Source organism: Pseudopodoces humilis, chromosome 18 (assembly GCF_049639895.1).
Source record: "Pseudopodoces humilis isolate 2021_Gansu_Grassland_sample_001 chromosome 18, ASM4963989v1, whole genome shotgun sequence".
NCBI classification, from domain to species: domain Eukaryota; kingdom Metazoa; phylum Chordata; class Aves; order Passeriformes; family Paridae; genus Pseudopodoces; species Pseudopodoces humilis.
This window is the reverse complement of record NC_142217.1, coordinates 13,398,983-13,414,884: the sequence shown is the minus strand read 5'-3', so window position 1 is coordinate 13,414,884 and position 15,902 is coordinate 13,398,983. Positions and strand designations below refer to the sequence as shown.

Below are 15,902 nucleotides of genomic sequence, written 5' to 3'. Positions count from 1 at the left end.
AAAGTTTTCCTTCTGTTTTCCCCACAAGCCAGAGCCTCATTTTTTGCTGAGAGGTAATTAGTGACTGCAAAGTTCTCTTCAAATTGTTCTCATCCTATTCCTGTGTTGTTCTGTGTAACTCATCAGTGTGGTGCTTATGTTTCTACGTTGGATTGAATTCTAATTGTTGCAGTCGGTGCTTTCCTTATCAGAACTGTCCTGGGAGTGCTGCCATGTTTTCAAGTTTCCTTCTGTGTTTCAGCTGCAGCTTTAATGGACTTCATTTGCTTTGTGTCTCCTGAATCTGATAGAAAAAGATGATATTGGTGTGCTTTTTTTTCTTTTCTTCCTTCTTCCCCCAGCCTATGGCACCAGATAAGATGTTCTGGCTTGGACGCTGTAGAGGTCACATCACACTCAAACTATCCAGCTTGAGCCAAGAGGTTTCATCTTCTGTCCTCTTTTGTGAGTGATCAGAAAAATAAGTAACTGTGAAATTACCCAGGGAATGGGGAGCAGCCAGCACAAGGAAACCGAAGTGATTTGGCATGTTAGAACATACCAGAGTCCCTATTTCTGTGATCGGCAGCCCGATATATCCTTGTAAATTTAAATTGTGTGTTAACTGTCTCAAAGAGGAGAGGCAAGAATTTATCTTAGAAGTTAATTAATTTGAAATAGCTATTAATTAACATTATACCTAAATTTGCCAATTATCACACTTGACTTGGATTTGCATACAACTGTTGCATATAAAATACTTCTAAGGGTATCTTGGGCTTCAGTGAGCTGTAAAAATGCTATTTTTTGCAGCTGTGTTCCAGCTCTGCCAGGGAATACCTTTTCTTTCTCCCTTTCCCTGCAGAGGTGCTGCCCTTCTAACAATGGCCTTCCTTCTGGGGCCTCACACTTGGGGTTTCTAGCTGTGAAAGCACAACCCCAGAATAGGCAGCTGTGTATGTTCTCACGTATTTCCCCCTGATGAGGAAGAATAAAAATTGCTCTTTGCAATTTGAGGTAGTGAATGTGCTACTTGTTTCTGTCCCTTGTAGAGTACTGACGTTGTATTAACGTGACTGTTACGATAATCATGTTTTTTGATGAAAGCATAAAACTAAAATGATGTTTCCAAATGAAGGTTGTTTTTGATTTATTCCCTGTATGCAGCATGCCTAATTTTGCTTCCTGAACTCTTTGAAGCAAGCTTTTATTTCATGGTGCTGGCTGTTGCCACTGCTGTGCTGTGCTGTACCTGTGAGCTATTTAATGTGCCACGTCGAGGAGTAAATTAATGCAGGTCCACAAAGAGAGCTTCGATTTGCTAATTGCTTGTAGAGCAGAGGGTGTTGTTGTGTAGAGAAAGACTGTTCATTAGAGACTGAGTAGTTAATTTTTCCCTACAAATGGGGCTCACATTTGAGCTGATGCCCATCGTTCAGGGCAGCCAGCTCACCGTCAGCCCCCAGAGGGGAGTGGGGGGCTCTGGATGCAGTAAGTTTAACAGCTGCATTGTCACCACCAGGTTGCTTCAGTTTCATTCATTGAACCCTCCCTGACCAGCCTCCTCCAGTGCTGTTAGTGAAGGCTAACTTTTGGAAGGTACAGAAGACAAATTATTGATGCAGGGAGGCAAGTTAAACAATTCAGAAATGTCTCTGTGGAGCCGAGTTGGTTCCTCTCCTTGGAAACAGTTCCTGCTCCTCTCTCAGCCCAAGCTGCAGATTCCCAATGAGGCTGGAGCACAGGTTCTTCTCTTCCTGCCACTCTCTTTTGAGGATGACAACCCACTGACAGTAGATTAGACTATGTTGTCATGTAAGATGAGTATTTTGAATTGACAAAACCCTTTTTTGGAAGCTTAAAGTAATTGACTGAGTACTTGAGAGGATTTTTTCCCCTGCTTTGCTACTTGATTTTCCCTTACCTGGCTGTGCTGCCTTCAGTGGGTGAACTGCACAGTATTTGTATATCTGATTCATATCTGTTTGCATATCAGGTTTCTTAATGCTTGAGCTCGGTGATCTGTGGGAATTTAACATGTGTCTTAAGTAAAGAGAATTTCCTTGGAGCTTTGAGTTAACTTTAAGTGTAGCTTGAAAATTCAACATGCAAGTCTATCCCACTGAAAGATTCCTGAGGTACCAAGGTGGTTATGATCAATTGAAAAGACCCTAAGACAGAGCTGAGCTACTCAGAGAATCATGGAATGGTTTGGGTTGGAAGGGACCTTAAAAATCATCTTTCTTTGGGCAGGGATACCTTCTTAGATGAGGTTGCTTAGAGATCCATCCAACCTGGCCTTGGACACTCCCAGGGATGAGGCAGCCACAGCTTCTCTGGGCAACCTGTGCCAGGGCCTCACCACCCTCATGGTGAGGATTGTTTTCCTAATGTCTAATCTAAGCCTATGCTTTTCCAGCTTGAAGCCATTCCCCCTTGTCGTGTCACTACCTCCATGGCTGTTCCCAGAGCAGAACTCTGAGATGGGACTGGCAAACTGCTCCAGCATCTGCTGCACCCCCTGTGCCTTCCCACCTCCCTGAAAGGCCCATGTCCAACCCTCCTGTTTTCCTTGGCTGCATGTGGCTGCACAGAGAAACCCAAGAGCTCATTCCTGAGGAGATACATTCCAAAAAACAACATAACACTGTTTTTTTCAGGTTTTTTCCAGCAAGTGCCCGGGGAGTGGGAGCAGGGGCTGAGCAGGCTGCCAGGCACCAGTCCAGGGCCATCTCAGCTCCTTGGCTGTGGGGGGCTGGCAGCTCCTTCCCAGCACTCTGATTAAGTGAGATGTGGGGATAAGTTCGGAGCCTAATTTCTCCTTCATAATTAAAAATGTGTGCATCTGTCATGCTGCTGGTGATTAGTTTGTATTTTCTTGCGGCCTAGAAGGAATATGGCAGTGAATCACTTCGCCAGCAGCTGTCCTCCAACAGCTGAGGGAGGTTCAATATTTGATTTAAGCTAATAAAAAGTCTGGGATAGGGCTGATGTTTACAAACTGGTCTTGATAAAGCATCAGGATCAGCTGTATCACAGCCTGGCAAGTGCAGGCACTGGGGACCCTGCTGAAATTTCAGGCATTGTCTCGTGCTTCCCCAGCTGTCTGAGCAGGGACAGGGAGCGCACTCCCCACTCTGGACTGTGACTGCATCCAACAGCATCAGAACCTGGGGAAGCCTCCTCATTTCCAGCTTTGTCACTCTAACAGCTCTCAGTGCATTAAATATGTCCCTTTTGATCTTCTGTGAGGGTTGCAGTCAAACCATATGTTTAAAAATCTTTTAATCTTCATAAATCATTTCTTCCAGCAGTCTAGTAAGTTTAGTAGCTGCTCTCTGAATTCCCACTAGCTACTGGCTCTTTCCCTTTGAGATGAGCTGCCTAGAAATGAATGCAATGAAGAAAACCTAGTTTGTGATTTAGTTCTTATCTGATTGCTTCTCCAAATCATATTGATCTGCTGTTGTTATGCTGCTGGCTTAGACTTGCTGTCCAGCTTTCTCTGTGTGTCTCTGTTGGCATAGCACCTTGAAAGGATTATATTCCCCAAGCCATATTATATCTAATATAAATTATGGCATATATCCTGCTTTTATTTTCAATTTTTCCAGTCCCTTTGTATTATTTCCCATCTTGCCTAAAAGGTTTTTCCAGCCTTTGGATGAAGTAAAGTGTGTTGGGAGTCTTTGCTATCCTTTTTTTCTGACTTTTATGGAGGTTTTATAATATAAAATGCTCTTATACCCATCTAGTTAAACAGGCTTCTAGGCTACCATTGCCTTGGTGTTATAAATAAAAATATTTACACTGTGACGGAGACCAAAGCCTGGCACAGTGTGATTGCTTGATCCTGGTCTGGGTGCCAGGTGCCCAGCAAAAACACAGGGGATTGAGCTTTGAGGGGATTCCCACTCATCCAGTGTGGGTTACTCTGTGTTTCCACAGGAGTCTGTGTGAACAGGAGGCTGAAAGATGACTTGACCCTCAAATTCAAATACAGATAGCTACTGTAAGAATGATTTTTAATATAATTTTTAATTAAGTAATTCTTATATCTGGTTTAGAATAGGCTAGTGGTTCCCATCTAAAGGTCATCTTCATATAGAGAAAGCTATTAAGCTATACAGAACAGTTGGGGTTATTTGTAATCAAAAATATTCAGTCAGTCTTGGGGTGTTTTGCAGAGTTTATGCCAGCACCTCTCCTAAATACCCTCTCTAAGGCCATGTTTTCTAATTCTTCCCAAGCAACTCCTGGCTCCAGCCTGCTGCTGTCATTGTACCTCTTTCAGCAGCAGTAGGGAAAAGTCTTTCCCAGGTGTCTGCAAATCTACAGTTCCCTAAAGTTTCCACATCAAACTTGATCATTTCATTTTTTCTCTTCACTTGCTTGTCTGGGCACTCCAGTTTTGGTTGGGGCTGGCATCTCCTGCAGTGTTTAATGAGTGTGTTTCATTCTCCTGTGTCAGGGTTGTATTAAAACCCTTTTCATCTTATTTCAGTGTCTCTTCCTTAAATAATATCACATAATCCCTGGCCCTGCACAGCAAGAAGCTGAAACTTTTTCAGTTTCCGCTGAGCTTTGGGGCCAGTGAAATTGTGAACTGTTTGCTTGTTTGTTTGCAAGATGGGACTTCTGCTGTGCTGAACACTGAGGTTGTATTTTTTTATTTATTTGTTTTCTTGCATTTCAATGCAGTTAGCCTCCAAAGCAGAATGTTTTGCTTTTCATTGTAATAAACTGCTTTTTGTTTGTCTCTGGTTTAGATGTGGAACTCAACAGACTCATTTCATATGTGGTGAGAAGTTAAGAAACTCTGGAGGATTTTAATGAGTATTTGCTTGAAATGACACAAATCAGTTTGTAGGAAAGTTGTTTTTATTTATTTTACTTGTTTATATTGTTTAAATTATCTGTCATCAGTGACTATTTTTTGGGCTTTTTGCTAAGCAGAGGCTGATTGCAGCCTAGTAGAGTGTTAGAAAATCAAGGATGTGGGAAGTAATAGCACTCATGTGTTGTGTGGCTTCTCTTAACCATCTCCTAAATACCCATTCGGTTTAAAATTCTTTTTCATAAACAAAACTCTGTAAAATATCCTTTTCTGAGTCAAATTCCTGTTTCCCCTCAGATTATGCCAGGATAACCAAAGGTATTTCTACTCTGATTTGAAATTCTTTACATTTCAAATTTCCCTTTTAATAAAGTAAAAATGCTGCATTGAGATCTTTTCTCACAGAAATTCAGGAGTTTCGTGTTATAGAGCAGATTTTCTTCATGTTTTACCACAGCATTTGGGAAGGCTTCCAAAGCCAACCCAGGACCCCAGAAAATCAACAGAACATTTTCTACCAAGTTAGTTTAAAACACACACTCTTTTCAGGAGCTATGGAGCTAAACCTCCTCGTCTTCAAAGTTAAACTGGGCAAAACTGGGTGGGTTTTAGAGCACTCTTTCTGCAGCTTCACAGAAATGTGAAGGCACAATCCTGGCTGGGCCATAGGATTGAAATTTGGGCTGGCTCATCTAGTGGCATTATCTACAATAAACCTGGGCTTTTCTTGTACACTTAGGCTTCAGGCTCTTTGGGGCAGGACTGTCTCATGCCATGGGATGCTGACAGGACAGAACAAGACCAAACACTTATAATTCCTTCTCAGTGCCATGAAAATCATGGTTCCATATGTGATTGTTTTGGGGAGAGGGATGAGAGTCTTATTAAACTTCCAAAATGACATCCTAGACTTAATTTCCCCTTTTTTTTGTTTTTTCTGTGTCTTGAAGGCTCAGCTGTCTCAGGTTCTGGAAGAAGTGGGAAGTCAAAAGCAAAGAGCAGAGATGGTAAGTGTTCAATTTCTGCCTTTTTTTCCCCCCCAGTTGTTTTACAGAGCTATAATATGCAAAGTTCAGTTCATTTAAACAGTGGATCAGTTCCAAACATTCAGAAATGAGCTGCAAATAAACATTACAAAAGTTGTGTTGCTGCTGCCAGTCTTAGCACTTCCTGTCTCCATACTCACCTGGAAAAAGTGCTGGATGGAATCTAGTGGTCTGGCAATTCCTTTTCTCCTTAGCAGTTCCAGATCAGAAGCAAGCATTTAATTTCATACTGAATTAACTCCATTCTTTGGGGGCCTTTGATTCAGTCTCCAGTGTTCAAAGGACAGGCAGATGAGATACAAGAGAATTACCACAAACTATTTTTTTATAATATCTGTTAATTTTCTGCTGGGTTCATCTATTCTGTTGGCACTTCCCTTAAGGACCAAAAATAATACAAGGACACAAAACCAGGTAGCAGGGAGGTTTATGTGCAGTTTCATGACTTGAATATGATTTTTTTATACTCGGGAATAAATGAAGTGTCAGTATTAAGCCGTTTTGTGAACTGATGTTTTTGCTTAATGGATGAACTGTGGTATTCCCACAGCTTTTTCTAGTCATCAGGAAAACCTGAGCAGTATCCAAGATGCAGAGACTCATTCTGTAGATGTGATTAATTTTATTACTGGTATAAAAACGGGCCTGCACCACTGGCTAGTAAGTAGGTGCTAAACAGGCATCTGTTCTGAAATCCAAATCATAAACTAGAGTGCCAACATGGGTCTTTTTAGACTGTGCTGAGCTCTAGTAGGGCACTGAAGGGCAGGGTGAGGTGCCCCCTCTGTGCTATTAATAGGTTGCCATACGTCTGTTAGGATTTTTTTTTTTTTTATTTGTGCCTCTTGCTGTTTCAACATCAGATTTTCCATCATGAGAGCGTTAATTGATTCCGGTTCTGGGGTGGTCTCACATTGTGGGCAAACATTTTTGTATGCCCAGCTGCTTTCTGTGGTGACACAGGCCACAACTGATACTTCCAAAGAAAACTGAATTAATCTTATTTACCATCTGATCTCATTATGTGCTGCCTTGTAACAGTTTCAAATTCTATGCAATCAATTTTTCTCACTGGATGTATCAGAGGAAAAACTTGCTGTTATGTTTTAAATGTTCTGATGTTCTGGGTTGTGTTTTTTTTTTAAACATTTCAAAGTTTTTCTTTTGGGCTCATTAAGCTTGGTTTTTGAGTTGTTTACCTTCAAAAATTTGTTGTATTAAGCGGGCTAATAGAGGGCTGGAGAAACTTGCAGTGTTAAAGCATTAATTGGTATTGTGCATCATCCGTCAGCAGAGAATAAAGCAACAGCCAGTGTTCTGTGCCTATTCCCAAGGGTTTCTCAGTGGAAAACTGCTGGTCTTGTGATCTTCCAGTAACTCTTACCTCAGCCTCCCATGAACTGTGGTGCTTTAGACCATGGATTGCAGATTGTGAGGTGTGAGCTTTATTTAGCAGCTTGAATTTCTTCAGTAAATACAGGAGAATTAATTCATACAGAGGAAAAGAGATTTTTTTTCCCATCTTTTCCCCTTTTGAGGAAACAGTATGGCTCCTTCTTGAAACTCATGGTTCTTCTGCATCCCCTGCCCAAAGCTCCCTGGTAGGCAAAGTTGTCACTTTGTGTCTTCTGCAGTGTTGGTGACTGAGGTCTGTTCCCTTCAGATGGGGCTGTTCCATAGCTGCCTGCCACAGGCTCCTGTGGATATGCCACCAGCCCCACTCTCCTCCCTGCCATCCAGCAAAATGCTCTTTATGTGTTTTTTTATCTCCCCCCTCTCCAGATCAATGTCTCACCTGGATGGCCTGATTTTCAGGCTCCTTTAAATGTGACACTTGGGCAAAATTATTTGCCTGTTTTGGATCGTTGGCCTCTTGCCTTCCTTTTCATCCCTTTCACCTGTGAATCTTCAGTCTCAGCTTGATGTTGAGCTGGGAATGCTGAAGGCTTGTCCTGCTCTGGGTGCTGACAGCTGTGGATGGTACTTTTCATCAGCTCTTCTGCAAGCAGGCCTGTCTGTGGCTCCAGGTGAAATGGAACAAGCACCTGCCAGGTGCTCTTGTGCAGTCTGATGAGTCCTTTGGGCTGCTCCTGGGACAAACCTCTGTGCAGGTGACATCTCTGCTGCCATCCTGAAGAGCTCTGATGTCTCTGCCACCCTCCCTGGGCACGGGAAATGAAGATTTGGGCTCTGGCTGCAGGGAACTGGCTGATGGCACCTCACTGAGGAGAGCCAAGGACTTTTCAATCAGTGGGAGCATCTCTGGTGCCCTGGTAAACGAATCATTCTTTACATAGCAATATTTAAAAGTACAGTACTTGTGGGATAGGTCTGATGGGATGGTGGCCTCAATACAACAGTATCTACATATTCAGGGCCCTCTCCTCCGAGGACAAGCTCAGGGAATTGTGTCCCCAGGGACAATGGCAGGTGAAGGGGGGTGTGTGTGATGGGGAGCCCTGTGCCAGGCCAGAGCACAAGGTTCTGCTAGAGGAAAATGGGATGCCACTGGAATGGAGGGGCTGTTCTGGCTGCTTCAGTGCAGGGATTCATTGCTTGTCAACTAAAAGTGAGTGTGCTACTGAATGAACAACAAAAAAAAAAGGAATTTAAATGTCTTCAGTTAATTGCAGTTGACAAGACAAAGGCAGTTTGACTTTCCAGTATTAATTAGCAAACCCATACTAATTAGCTTGTATAAGCACAATTCATGCCTCTTTCCCTAAATGCAATTAATGTTGCAACTGAAGACATCTCTGGGCTGTGCCTCTGTATCATTAACATACTTTGCCCTAATTAGATACGGCCAGTAGTGGCTGGAGAAATGAGTTTGTGATTACAACCATAAAAAACCCTCTAATATTTTATATCCTTCAGGGAACTTGAACCTAGAATTTATTTTCTGATTTAAGAAAAATTACCCTTATCATTGTGCTGTGTAATTAACAATGAAACTTTGATTTTCTTCTCCCTCTAACCCTTCACTTATTTATTTTTCTTTATTCACAGTTTAAGCATGTTTGTACTGTAAGGGAACAGTGTCTGCCCATAAGACACATAAGTGTCACCACTCCTAATAGGGCTCAGGTCACTGAGCTGTCCCACAGATCCATGTTTTTTTTCTGTCTTTTATTTGCTGAATGTTTGTTGTTTCCAATTTTTTTTTGTATAAAAGTGCACTTTTCTGACAATTTGATCAGCACTGGAAGTTTTCTTTATTGAGGCTGGTGCTGCAGTGTCTTTATTTCCAGGCTGTGCAAGGAGGTTGCTCAGAGTTCATGCAGCTCCCTGATCTGTGGTCCCAGGATCTTATTTTCTCATGGTGTGTTAGTTTAGTGCTCTACTGGCCTAAAGCTGAGAGAGAGCTTCACTCACACCAAAATATTATTTGTGGAAAATGCCTTCCTGTTTGTTATATTATTTTTCCTTCCCTCCCTGAGGGAGGGAAACAGAAGACGTGTTCGTTTTTGTAATTTTCGTTTGCCTTTTTCATATCCCTTTATGGACACGAGGAGATTGTTTGGCTCAAGCTTGCCATCCAAGCAACAGCTCTGATCTCTGATCTTACACTTTCTTCCAGTCTGGTTCTGTAGCAGGGGGCGTTCATGTCAAGATTTTTTGTTCTCCATCATTAATCCCTGAGGGAAGTCAGCTTGGTATTAAAAAAGCATCACCTGTGTTTTCATTACCCTTAGGTGCTCTGGGTATCTTTTGGCTTTCATCTTCAAAAGACAGCTTGGCCCATGTGGGCTCTGAAATCTATAGACTGCTCTTTGGAACAAATTAAATTTCACCCTCCAGCAGATTAAAAAGGATGGATATAAGAATCAGAAGAATTGCTTAGCAGGATGGGAGGTAAAGAAGATTTGAAGTCCAGGAATGCAGCCATCACCAAATGAATGGCATAAATTGAGTGTCCTTACAGAGGCAATAAAGACACCTTAAAATGAATGTAATCAACGCCCCTTGCCTTGAGGAAAAGTGTTGGTTAACCCTTTGCAGAGAAGAGGAGACCTTTATTTGAGAGCAGCAGGTCAGCAATAGTTAAAGAGCCACTCATGAGTTCAGTCTGGTGAAATCATAATGTTTAGGATTAGCTTAAATGTCAATGACTGCCTGCACTGATGGCTATCAGGAGTAGAAATGGAGATAGAAAGGAGAGGACATGAAGGAAATAAACTCACAAAACACTAAGCTTGAGGTAGTTGGGAACTAGCTCTTAATTGGAAGGCAACATGGAAAAGTTATTTCCTCTGTTTTTTAATTTACAGGTAACACCAATGATAGTAGGAAAAACCATGAACTTTAGTATGGAAAGACCTGCCCTGGATTACTGACCAATAGAGCTCATTTAATTCTTGTTTAAGAGTTACTGAACAGAAAGCAAGAAATAGAACAAACTGAGAAGAACAAAAGTGATGTTCATTAGTGGAAATGTAAATTCTCTGTATTTGTAATAGGAAGGCAATTAAATGTGGGATTAGAGGGCTGAACCACAGTAGTTATAAATAAAAATGAAGCTTTGCTGGAACATCTTTAGAACCAAGAGTTTAGGAGGGACAGGAGACAACTGGCTGATGCAGGGAGTCACCATCTATCAAACGTGTATTACATAATTTCTGAATTGATTTAGCAGGTGACAGCAAATCTCTTTCCCATGTGACAGATTTTATCCTAACACTTTATGTGAGGCCAGCAAAGCCAAGACAGATGAGCAGCGTGGCACTCAACTGAGCATCAGGGTGAATTGTTTTAGTAAGGCAATCTTAGAGAAATATCCACTTCTCAAATCAGATTGAAAAGCATGAACCTGGTTATAAAGAGACAGCAGAAGCAGCTAATCCAGAATGAAATGATATAGTAACAGAAGACTGGAAGAGGACTTTTAGATCATAAAGTCCAGTCCTTCAGTAACTGAGGCAAATGCAGCATATATCTCAGTTCATAAATTTATCAAACTTGCCTTGAAACTGCTTTGGTTGTTTGTACCATTACTGTCATGGTAAGACTGCTCTGATAGCTGAAATCTTCCCAGTGCCAACTGAAAATATATGTGCAGTTAATATCCATTTTTTTCTTGTGCTAATATTCTGCTTAAACTACAGTGACTGTTCTTCCTCCCTCATATTTATGCTGTGACATATTTATAGAGAACAATTGTTCTCTCCCAGCCTTTCATTTGTCTAGGTTAAACAAATCAAGCTCTTGCAGCCTTCTCTTAAAACAGGCTCTTCAGTTTCCTCATGAATCTTACAGCTTTCTTTAAACCTCTTCCTCTTTCTGTCTCTCCTTTGAAGATGAGTAATCAGAGTGCTCACATCATTCCAGCAGTAGCTTTTGCAGAAGTGTCTTCCACAGGGTCATGGAGTACAGGCAGGAACCTCTTCCACTTGTGGTGAAAGAGCTGAGCTGTATCCAGGTCATCTCTCATTTCCATGCAGTGCTGATGTTCATCCTGGGATCACTTCATCTGCCCCACTCTGTCCTCTTCTCGAGTTTCTGGCTGAGGAAGGCTCAGTTTTAGGAGGGATTCCAGGTGTTTTGGGACTTGCACTCTGACATTTCAATTCTGTGCTGCTCCTTCAGTTTTCACCTAGCTTCTTTCTGATCAGTTTATGCTCCTCTGTGCTATCAGTAATTGTGTTGGTGCATTTGTATTTTTAGACCCAAGGTCTTTATTGAATTTTGTGTTTTGAATGTGTCTGAGGCATCTTTTTCTCTATCAGGTAGTTTTAGTTTTACTTCAGCAGAGCCATTTGTTGCTTGTTCACTTCACAGTGCTGATGTAATTATTCACTTTATCATATGATCCTGTAAATTCTGAGTTATGAGTTGGTAGAAGAGGGGGATGATTGTGCAGAAGTCACTGATACCCTATTTTGAGTCTTCCCCCTGTTTTAACTGTGGAGTTTTGGTTCTGAAGGTGGCGTGAAGCCTAGAATAGAGGAGCACACTTGTCCTTTGCCTGGCAGAGAGCTCTCAGTGCCTGTTGTAAACAACTACATTAAAATTGGTCCCTGCCATTCCCCACGGGGTAGGAATAGAGTGAGCTCTGAGCTACACAGACAAGGTTATTTTTTTCTCCCTCTCTTAGCCTGGGGAATGATGAACAGCCTCAGTTGGTGTGTTGCACCTGCTGCGTGTTCCCTCTTGGAAAATTCATGTTCAACACACAAAACCGTGGCACCGTCGGAAGCGTCTGTCGCACGTGACTGTGGGCAAAGCCTTGGGATCCTGGTGGATGAGTGCTGAGAAACTGCCTGTAGGCTGGAGAGGTGGTCAGCACATTACACCTCTGCACATTACTGTCTCTATGCTATTTTAATTAGGTGAGAAGGAGAGACTTAGTGAGTCAATTCTTGTGGTTTATCTCTGTTTTAAAAATCTGGCTGGGCACATGGGATCAAATAGCACATTCCCTTCAAATTAAAAAGAAATAAATGGTCTGTTTAAAAGTCCCATTACACAAATGAACCTGCTGTTGGATCCATTAACGTGGAAGTTTTATGGGACACAGCAGCACCGTTTGGTTTCAGCAGGAATGTTTTCATTTGCTCTTCCAAGGCGATAAGAGCTGACACGGGGTTCGGACTGTCAGGAGGAAGAAATGTGGCTGCCTGAAGTGGAGAGCTGCCTTCCTGCTGTTCTGCCCTGTGGGACAACTGCTGCCAAACTGGGGGGAAATGGTCTGACCCAGACCTGAAGAGTAATTCCAGCTCATGTGGGACTCATGGACATTGCCCTGATTCCCAGCCCATCATTTGGGGTAGCCTCTATGCCACAGGTGTACCCCTAAAACCTGAGCTGTACTGGCAGGCATGAGGATAACAGGAACAAGGACTGGAGAGGGAGAAATGGGGAGAGTTTTTTCTCTTTGTTGACCAGAGGAGAAAAGTGAGTACTTGTCCTGTTTAGAAGGTGCTGCAGCTGGAGGGGTCCTTGTCAGTTGTCAGTGCTGTCACTAAAAGCTGAGTTACACTGAGTTACTTGGTTAAATAAGAGCAGGATAGTGATATATCAGAGGCTGCTTTATAGTAGGCACAGCCTGGAGATACAGAAGGCCTATTTAATAGCCATGCAAGAATTGTGTTTTTCCAGGCTTCATTCATCTCTACAGAGCCTGTAAGAAGTTTATGGGCTACCTCAGACTCACTTGGTTTTATTTAGCTGAGCTAAAATTTCCTGGAGAATGTAGAGAAATGCACTCTACATAATGTTCAGAACTTTGAGAAAACCAGGTGAGAGGTCTGGGATACCTCTAGGATTCTGGCATTTCTGCTTCTTTATTCTGCCTTCCTAAAAGGCAGCTTGGAGAAGCTGTAGAAGGAACATGATGTTCCAGTGCATGTCCAGAGAGGGAAAGGAAGACTTGGGGCTGTTGAACAATCATGTTAAGATGGGATAAAATAATAACTGATTCACAAATTCCTTGTGACAAGGATGGAGGCCAGTTTCCTCCTGCTTTCACAGCTCTGGGAAGCTGTGCCTGCATCAGAAGAGGACCATCCTGAGAGATCTGATGCAAGAGATATAATTCTGTAAGCACAGCTTGTCCTGAACATGCAGGGGGATGTGAAACTCTCCAGCTATGGGATCTGGGGGGGGCATGGAGGGCATGTTCAGAGGATGTGCCTGCAGATCAAACTTGCTGGATACTTCTCTTCTTGCCTGGGGCTGGTTTTGTGTATACAAAAAAGGGAGATAAAGGCTTAAGGAAAAGTTTAAGTTTTGAGACTTAGTCCTCACACTGACAGCCTAATCAGCTTGTTACATCATTTGTTTTCAGTCTTCTTGTGTCCCAGTGTCCTTAGAAGAGCTTGTTCCCAGTGTTTCTTGCCTTTGGCTGATGGATGCTGGGGGTAGGTAGTAGCTGTGGCAGGCTGGGGTCTGTCAGGGCAGCAGAGTCCTCCAGCAGGAGCTATAAAACCCAATTTATCCACAGAGACAAAGAGATCATAGAGCAGAATTTTTCCTATGACCTCTTGGTAAATAATGAATGGCAGAGCCCTGCCTCTTTGGAACAGCTTAATTGAAGATGACAACTCTTTGTTGTATTACAGGATCTGGCTTGTCAGGAGAATTTTAACTTATTTATGAATTTTTCATTAACCTCTAAAGACTGGCTGTTATAAAACCGAGCTCCTGCCAGGCCCTGTCCTGGTGATGCTGTGTTCAGTGCTAATGTCATCGCTGCATATCCAGTACACCTTTCCTCTGAGCTGGGCCTCAGAGTTTATTGTTGGTGGCAGCAAGAACATGTTCACCAAAGGTTAAAATGCCAGGTTTGTGCTTTGGCACCACAGTTGAACATATGGTATTTGAGAGGGAATTGCTGTTTGCCTTTCACTCTGTGGCTGCTGCTGGCAACTGAAGGGCCCTGCAGGCATCATCCCGAGAGGCTGAAATGGGCAGAGCAGTCTTGGCAGGACTCTGTGACCTTTGGGTTTTGGCACTAGGAGAGAGATTCCTCACTTTTTATACATTAAAAGCCCACTGCTTTTTGTTACAGGTTAATCTCAGGATGGGTCATTTAGCTGGGAAATATTTAACCTTCTCTATTTAGCCTTTTCTTTGGGCAGGGTTTTGGGGAACAAGGTTCCTTCAAGGCTCTGCAGCCTCCTTTAAAGCAGCTGGGAGGCCCTGTTAGGAGAACTGCTGCTTTCCCACAGCTGGGCCCCTTGCCCCATCCTCACATTTCCCAACTCTGGGAGTTCAGAGAGCAGCTTCAGCAGGCAGCTCTGCTGGCCCCTGCCAAGGTGTGCCAGCAAACAGTGCTCCCAGCTGTAGTGAGCTGCAAAATTGGTCTGGAGCTGCAGTGGGAGTGAGAGAGCTGCTCCTAAAAGCACAGGCTGTGTGTTGTTCCATGTGAGCAAGAGAAAGAAGATTAAGTTCAAGCACTCAGTGAAGGCTCCTTTGCTCTCTTCGCAGTATTAAGCAGGATTGATTCTACTGTATTTATGTTAGGAAACAAAGAAACAAAATTGGATGTTGGATTCCTCTTTCCCCTTTGATCTTCCTAGGTGCTTGGTAACTGCATAGATTCTTCTGACTGTCTATTATGTGATGATTTTTCAACGAGAAAACTGATGGGGGGGAGTGAGAGATGGGATTACAAGCTCCTTTTTGATGAGAATTGTTGACTGAATGCTCCGGAAACTCCTCGAGGCTATATTTTCAGGAAACAAACTGTATTCAAAGTCTGTACGGAGGAGTATGACAACTTTGCAGATTTATTTGTTGCTTTGCCTGTAAATTACAGCTGCTAGAAGACTTGATTTTAGCAAAATATGCCTATTCCTGAATGAAAGAAGCGATCTGTGTGATGCTCTTCTCAAGAGCAGACAACTCCATTGTGCCAACACTGTGGCTACACTGGGCAGGGATGTGGCATATCCAGTCTGGCTCCTTGACAGGTTCCCTAAACAGCCTCTTATTCTGTGTTTTGCTGTTCTAACCAGGAATAATGGGTAGGAGGTGTCAGCCAGTTAAGGCTAATTACTCCAGAGCTGCCTTCTCTCCGTGGACACCAGCTGTTTTGTTCTCCCTGCCTGGGAGGAGCTTTCGGTAGTAATTAAAGGAAACAGTCATCTACATGCCTGGTGGAAGTGGTGGAGCGAGGCTGGTAACAGCAGAGAGCTCTGAGCTGAATGAACATGGAAATTAGGTGATCCTTCTTCAGAATGAGTTGTTAGAGCAAAGAGAGGGGTTTGGGACGTGGAGCTGTCAAGGTGTTTTGCTGTCGAGCAGTGGCAGCTAGGTCTCGTAGCGGTGCCTGCGAGCGTGGGCAGGACAGGTTGGGAGGAAGAGATTCCTTGTCTGCTCCTTTCTTGGAGTGAGGGTTGAAATGTGTAATTATACTTGAATAAACTCATTGGTTTAAATTAACATCTTCAGTTCCCTTGCTCTGTGTGTCTCTTGTACAAGGTGTTTGCTCTTCTTCCCCATGAACTTTCCAGGTTTGTTAATTTTGAGCTCTGAGACAGCTCCATGCATCTGATATGTCCAGTAGTGCTTATTTCCAAAATCACATCCTGCACCTA

General features: G+C 42.9%; 1 protein-coding gene across 6 annotated transcripts in view; it reads left to right on the top strand.

Moving 5' to 3' along the window:
- MAD1L1 (mitotic arrest deficient 1 like 1) overlaps nt 1-15,902 on the top strand; it is a 346,102-nt gene that overhangs the window by 160,059 nt on the left and 170,141 nt on the right. For all 6 annotated transcript variants that reach the window (XM_088064345.1, XM_088064346.1, XM_088064344.1 and 3 more), the window contains one exon: nt 5,767-5,823. In XM_088064345.1, coding sequence (XP_087920471.1) covers nt 5,767-5,823 — 57 coding nt within the window. The remainder of the gene's footprint in view (nt 1-5,766; nt 5,824-15,902) is intronic.